This window comes from Priapulus caudatus, unplaced genomic scaffold, assembly GCF_000485595.1.
Source record: "Priapulus caudatus unplaced genomic scaffold, Priapulus_caudatus-5.0.1 Scaffold849, whole genome shotgun sequence".
Lineage (NCBI taxonomy): Eukaryota > Metazoa > Priapulida > Priapulimorpha > Priapulimorphida > Priapulidae > Priapulus > Priapulus caudatus.
The window spans coordinates 206,195-213,864 of record NW_014577910.1 but is presented as its reverse complement, the minus strand read 5'-3'; the positions used below and the strand labels follow the sequence as shown (position 1 = coordinate 213,864).

Here is a 7,670-nt window from a genome sequence, read left to right as displayed (position 1 = left end):
AGATGAGGAGGAGAGAGAGTGAGAGAGAGAGAGACGACAGAGAAGAGACAGTGAAGAGATAGGAGCGCGCGACGCCAGATCAGATTATATACGAATTCAATGATGACATTTAAAAATCGAAGCATCTGATAGACCTAAAACTCTTGATATAATTTGGTTAATGCAATACAGAACAGCTTACGCGCTAGAGAGTGTTAAAGTTTAGAGGTTATGTAGGTATGTTATCGTGACTTTTCTTGTAATCGTTCATGAAATGTTACGCAATTGATATCAGAAGTCTGTCTGATATAAATGTACGCGCAGTTAAGTGTAGGACGCATTTGTAAATGTTCAGGATAATGATGAGAGGAGAAATGAAATTTGAAACATCCACACACTAGCTACATCCACATTTATCCTGCACCCACTCCACTGCTATCCGGACTTCCGACATGTCTTAGTTGGATTCATTCATTTATATGGGATATAATTTCCCACTACCCTAGGCTTATGTAGGAACTTGATAGAATCGTATGATAATTGGGTTTCAAACAAATCTGGCATTCCAAACGTCTAATTTCGCATTTAGTCGACGTTTCCCCCCCCCCCCCGCTTCAATTTACAACTTAGTTTAGGGTTGTGTGTTATGGGGCTCCAGTGTTATAGGGCAACATGGTCCCGCGCAGCAGAAACTGCTGTCTCGTTATCTCGTCACTTTATGTGTATATTTACTCTCAAACATAGCATGCCCAGTTAGCGCAGGCAAGTTGCTGCTAAAACCTTCGTCTTTTGATCTAGCGGGGAATGGACTTATAGGGGGCCTGTTGTCAGAAGCAAAACTCGTCTTCGCCTAAAAAAAAATCGCTGTTATGTAAGATATTTTGTTTCTTGCAACGGTCCCTGGAAACCCTGTCCAATCCAATATATGCTCTGCATAACAAGGTGGTTAAGGGAGCTCACATATTGCTGGGCTACAAGGGAGCTCACATATCTGCTTGGGCTAATAAGGGGAGCCTCAGCATAATCTGCTGGTGCGGCTATAAGGATCTCACATTCTGCTGGGCTATAAGCAGCTCAAATATCTGTGCTAGAAGGAGCTCATATATCTGCTGGCGGCTATGAAGGGAGCTCACATGCATATCTGCTGGGCTATAAGGAGCTCACTGCACATGCTACGCTTTTTTACACGACATGTGTAATAATAGCGATTAAAAGAGCAAGTATATATTATAATATAATGAAATATAATATAATATAATATAATATAAATAATATAATTATATATTATATAATATAATTAATATATATAATATATATATATATTATATATATATATATATATTATATATATACTGTAATATCATCTAATTCGATATAATAATAATAATAATTAATAATTTTAGTATGGCGGGAGGATCAACAGGATCACCTCACCCAATCTACAAACATTCGTTCGACGCGCATGCCTGCTGCCACAGCGAAATGTAACCCGTCGCTACCACACTCTTGTTGCAGACGACATCAGGATACCCGTGGCACTCCTCCTGCTCCACTCCGGCTGTCGGGCTAGACTCGCGGACAGCTGGGGGGAGGGGGCGGTGCACATCGCCGCGCGCGAGGGCCTCCTGCCCGTCGCTCAGACGCTTTGCGCGTTCGGCTGCTGCGTCGACGTCAACAACAAGCAGGGGGCGACACCGCTGCACCTCGCCGCAAAGTTCGGACACACGGAGGTCGTGCGCTGCCTCTGCCTCGCGGCTGCGCCATCGACTTCAGGTGAGTGACGTTCTCTTGATTGTAGAGGTCGCTGCGAAGCTGAGGCGTTCCGTAAAGACGGTGCAGGCGTCTGCTACACACACACACACACACCCACACGCGCGTGCACGCCACATGCCACGCGTACACGCACCCAACGCACGCTGCGACACCATGCATCGGTAACGCACACTACACATCCGCATACTATACGCACGCGACGCACGCACGCACGCACGCACGCACGCACACGTGCAATAATAACGCGTGTAATAATAAACAATGAATAGCTAATATATATTCTGTGTGTTGTGTGTGTGTGCACGGCTACTGGCTGCGTTGGTGCGCGCGTGCAGTGTGGCGAGATGCATTGCAGTTGGGTGCGTGCGCAATGCGCCCCAATCATCGAGGCGTTCCGCTATTGTGCTGCAGACTACTAATGACCCGTGGAGTGATTAACCACCGTTTAAACGCGGCTCTTAATTTGCTGTCGGCAACGAAGGCAAAGGCAGCGTCGGCTGCTGCTTGGGGAAGTAAAGGTGTGTCGGCTAGGATGCGTTATGTGTGTAATCGCTGACGCGCCGTGCGTTGATCACCGGTGTGAATTATTGAGTTAGTGGGTTGAGTGTAGGTGCATGTGTGTGGGGTTTTGCCGAGGCGGTGTTGCAATGATAGCTGTTACTGTAGTAAGAGCAGCAGCAGCAGCAGCAGCACCACCGCCACCACCAGCATAGCAAGTAGCAAGTGCAGCAGCGCGCGCAGCAGCAGCAGCAGCAGTAAGCAAAGCAGCAGGACAACCAACCACCACCAGCAGGCAGCAGCAGCAGCAGCAGCACCACCACCACCACCACCACACCACCACCACCACCACCACCCCACCACCACCACCACCACCACCACCCCACCACCACCATCAGCAGTGAGTAGTTAGCAGTATTAGTAGCAGCCATAGCAGCAGCAGCAGCAGCAGCAGTAGGCACACATCAGCAGCCAGCACCACCTCCACCACCAGCAGCAGTAGTAGCAGCAGCAGAGCACTTCATCATACATTCAGTAGGCAGCAGTAGAGCCGTTAGCAGCCAACACTATCATCGCAGTAGCAGCAGCAGTACGCAGGCGTCAGCAGCAGCACTATCATCAGCAGTAGCAGCAGCCAAGTAGCAGCAGGTAGCAGCCACTATCATCTAGCAGTAGCAGCAGCGGTGTAGCGCAGCAGTTGGAGTTCGTGGTGCTGGGTAGCAGGCAGCGTGGGTTGAGCGTGGGTGTGTGTATGTTGCGCGGCGCCGATTACGTGTCTGCATTGCCTCGTTAATTACACCTGTGATTTATTATTACACACACACACACGCGCGCGGGGCGTGGGACCCCGTGGCCGGACATAACAGATGCGTGTGCTCGTAGGGTTTCATCACGCATACCAGGGCATGCATTATCGTCATCGTCGTCGGGTGTCATCATCGTCGTTGGTCCGTCCCCGCTCACGTATCGTCATCGTCTCGTCATCGTCATCGTCGTCGTCGCTGCCATCATTATTCGGTATCTCGTCTAGACCGTGTTGTGTGCGTCGGGTGCGGTTTTCATCGTCCATGCTGTCATATTCGCGCAGTATCATGTGTATCGATCGGTGCTGTCATAGGCGTCGCCAGTGTGGTGATCGTCATCGCGGTGCTGTCATAGTCGATCGCCAGTGTCGTCCGTCATCGCGGTGCTGCATAGGCTGGTTCGCCAGCTGTCATCGTCCATGCTGTGTGCGGGTGGTGTTGGGGGTTGTCATAGGCGGGTCGCCAGTTGTCATCGGTCATCGCGGTGCTTCATAGGCGGTCCCAGTGTTCATCGTCATCGTCGCTGCTGTCATATTCGTCTACGGCAGTGTTGGCATCGTCAATCGGGCGGGTGTTCATAGTCGTCGCAGTGTGTGGCGGGTCATCGTCGGTGCTGCATAGGCGTCGCCTGAGTGTGTCATCGTCGGTTGCGTCATAGCGCGCGCAGTGTGTGTTTCATCGTCATCGTTGCGTGCTGTCATATTGGTGGTCGCCGCTCTGTGTTGCGATCGGTGGCGGGTGTCATATGTCGTGTGTCGTCCGTGGGTCATCGTCATCGTCTTGTGTGCTGTCATATTCGTCGGCGATATCATGTCATTCGTCGTGCCCCGTTTTGTCATATTTCGTCCGGGCAGTGTCATCGTCATCGTCTGGTGCCGTCATAGTGCGCGCTGTTGGGTGTCTCGTCGGATCGGTCGGTGTGTGTGGCGTGTGGGTGTCTGTATGTGTATTGCGTGCCAGTGGTCGTCTCGTTGTCAATGTTCGTTTTTCGTTCGTCGTGCGTCGTGTCTCAGTGAGCGTCCTCGGTGTTGCTCACGCACGCAGAATGCAGCGGTGCGAGTCTCCACGATCGCGCGAACCATACACCCTTAGACATTACCGACGGCGTACGCAACACACACGAGCACACGCACGCACACACGCACAAACACACATTGTAGCTGCCGAGCTGGGCCGTACGACTAAAAAAACACGCGCACGCACACTGGGGCGAGTGCTCATCCGCCGCACATGACAGACGACTGGTTTGTTGTTTGAAGGCTTTGGGCGTCTGTGTCGTGCAGCCAGAGGGGCAGCGCGGGCGTAGTCAACAGGTGCTGCTGTGTCGCGTGTCCGTCACGGCTCAGCACGCTAGCGACCCTGGCACCGTACAGTGCCTGCCTGCACCACCCCACCCTTGATGACCTTGATCCTGCCAGATAGACACTTATCCCACCGTGAACACCTTGATCCTCCTATCTCTTTATCCCATACTCCTGGGCATGTGTGTGGTGTGTGCCTTGTGTGGTTAGAAGATATAATTACTTAACGTCTTAACTTTAGTCTTAACATGTATAATCTCTGTGTTTGTTATAGTCTGTTGCCAGAAACTTTGATAAATGTAACGAGTTTTCTTAGCGCATTATAATAGTCCAGTCTACGATGAAAAGGTTCGTGTAAGACTAATCATGTTTCTGACTCGCTGTGGCTGTTCTTCTCCGTGTATGGGATTTCCCCTGCTCATCCCACACCCTAAGTGACTTGAGCCCCGCTCCCTCGTGTCACCCCACCCTTACGACATTGTTCCCCAATCTCCTGTGTGAGTGACCTTGACCCCAGCCCCCCTGTATCCCAACCTTTATAACCTGTGTACCCCCTGTATAGCCCGTGCGTTGATCACCCCACCTCCTCATGACCATGTCCCCAATCTCCTTGACATGTATGCCCCCACCATCCTAATGACCTGACCGCCACCCCTGGATGCGTGTGGCCCACCACTTAATGACCCTTGACGCCCAACCCTCGCTCACCCTTCCCTCGTACCCATAATGACCCTGACCCGTCATGCCTCTCGTTGCGTTTAGTGCACCACCCCCTCATAACCGTGATCTCCTGATGATGATTTTATTCCCACATCTAATGACATTGACTCCCACCCCTGATCCCCTACCCCCCTCCGGATAACCCTATTTTCCCACCCCTTAATACATCCTTTGATTCCTCCACCCCTTTTTGGTGAACCCTACTTGTGGTTAATCTTATGCCAAAAAAAATCCCCCGGTTGATTCTAATTTTCCCCTTACTCATAATCCTTACAGCTGACCCCCACATTAATAATCCGGGTGCACGCTATATATACTCTAATGTACGCCTAATCCCGCTCTTCCTCTGTCCTCTCTCCTGCCGGATGGTCTGCGTTCTCTCTCGTCTCTCTCTCTTCTCTCTCGCTCTCTATATCTCTCTCTCGTGCTTGCTGTCCTCTCTCTGCGGTCTCTCTCGTGCTGCGCTGTGTCTCTCTCTCCTGTCTGCTCGGGTCTCTCTCTCTTCTCCTCTCTCCGTTCTGGGGTCTGGTGTGTGTTGTGGGTCTCTCGTCGCCTTCTGTGTTTCTGGTGATGCTCTCGTGCTTCGTGGTCGTGGTCCGTGTGTGGTGTGTGTGTTGTTTGGTGGTCTTCGTTTTCCGTGGTGTCCGGTTCGCCGCTGGTCTCTCTGTGTTCTTCTGCTCTCTCTCTTTCTTCTCTCTCTCTCTCTCTCTCTCCCTCTCTCTCTCTCTCTTCGCTTCCTCTCTGCTCTCTGCTCTCTCTCTCTCTCTCTCTCTCTCTCTCTCCTCGCTCTCTCTCTCCTCTCTCCTCTCTCTTCTCTCTCTCTCTCTCTCTCTCTCTCTCTCTCTCTCTCTCTCTCTCTCTCTCTCTCTCTCTCTCTTCTCTCTTCTCTCTCTCTCTCCTTTCTCTCTCTCTCCTCTCTCTCTCTCTCTTTCTCTTACTCTTCTTCTCTCTCTCTCTCTTTCTTCCTCTCTCCCTCTCTCTCTCTCTCTCGCTCTCTCTCTCTCTCTCTGCTCTCTCTCTCTCTCTCTCTCCTCTGGCGCTCTCTCTCCTCTCTCGTCTCTCTCTCTCGTCTCGTCTCTCTCGTCTCTCTCTCTCTCTCTCTCTCTCTCTCTCTCTCTCTCTCTCTCTCTCTCTCTCTCTCTCTCTCTCTCTCTCTCTCTCTCTCTCTCTCTCTCTCTCTCTCTCTCTCTCTCTCTCTCTCTCTCTCTCTCTCTCTCTCTCTCTCTCTCTCTCTCTCTCTCTCCATCTCTCTCCCTCCCTCCTTCTCGTAATTTTAGCACATTATATTTCACATCCGTTTAGCGCTTGTTGTGCGTGCGGCGCCGTGCGCGCCCCCGCCCTCCCCCGGCGTCAACAAACCGATTATATAGGCCGTCCGTTCGATTCAGGTCGCGCAAGCTAGTGACCCATACCAACCCGTTCCGGGAGGCAGACCAGGTGTAATCCCTCCTGCCTGCTCAGGTATACGAGCATACCTGTCACACAGACACACACACAGGTGCGCGGGGCAGGCAGACAGGTAGCCGCAGTTGTCACTCTAGATGTGTGGATATATACTAGTAATATACTAGATGTGTGGGAAATTGCAGCAGTGTCGTTCCGCAGTGCATTTTACGACGCGTTTTTGATATATCTCGTTGTGATCGGTTGGCGCGTTCGTTCTTCCTGCGCTCTGACCCCAACTGTGGAGGATATTGACATTTCGGGCAAGCATATACCTGCACTGATTGCCGTAGAAGGTAACCCACACAGGTGAAGCTGTGTATCATGCTAACGAAAACACTCACCATCGTACTGAAGCGCTTGCTGTTGGTATGTTTGAATACATTCAGTGTTGTTAGGTTTAGGTCAGGGGAATGTCGGTCTATCTGTAAGATATGTCAAGTATCTTTGCTAGAACTGAGTTAGCCCTAGTACTATAGCCCTTGTTCGCTACAGTCTGTGGCCTAAAGGCCTATAGGCGAACAACGGCTATAGTACTATTGCTAGAACTAAGTGGGATTTTACTTTCACGAGTATGTCATTTCAGCATGTCACGCGCAGTGCATGTATGGGTATTTGATGTATGTCTGTTGTATCTGTTGTGTGATGTCTGTCAAGTGTGTGTATGGGTATGTGTCTGTATGCGTATTTGATGAGGGTAAAGCTTTAATTAACGTACCTGCTAATTAACACACCTGCGAATTACGCCCAGGTGAGGGATACTATACGGGCGCATACATATACATGTATTATGTTAGTAGATGCTGGCGGTGCGACGGTGTCGTTTACGGGCACAGGTGAGGTTATGACCCCCACGTACCTGTGCGTTGTTACCTGTCGGGAAGGCATACAATGGCTGCGATTGACATTCCGGGTGACAGAGCTGAGATGCGACAATGCTATCGTGTGTGTGAGGTCATAAATATAATGGGATGGTTGTCACGCGTGTGCCCTCTCGCTGTGTATTGGTGGCTGTGAAAATTCCATGTCCCTTAAGAAAGACGGGCTCGACCCCGTTCGTGTGACATTGTTGTGTGTTTGTGATCGATACTGTGTGTGTGTGTGTGTGTGTGTGTGTGTGTGTGTGTGTGTGTGTGTGTGTGTGTGTGTGTGT

At 50.8% G+C, this 7,670-nt stretch overlaps 1 protein-coding gene across 1 annotated transcript in view; it reads left to right on the top strand.

Moving 5' to 3' along the window:
• LOC106813959 (death-associated protein kinase dapk-1-like) overlaps positions 1-3,408 on the top strand; it is a 4,710-nt gene extending 1,302 nt beyond the window's left edge. The window contains exons 2-3 of the mRNA XM_014818208.1: positions 1,495-1,752; positions 3,338-3,408. Coding sequence (XP_014673694.1) covers positions 1,495-1,752; positions 3,338-3,408 — 329 coding nt within the window. The remainder of the gene's footprint in view (positions 1-1,494; positions 1,753-3,337) is intronic.
• Positions 3,409-7,670: the final 4,262 nt, after the last annotated feature.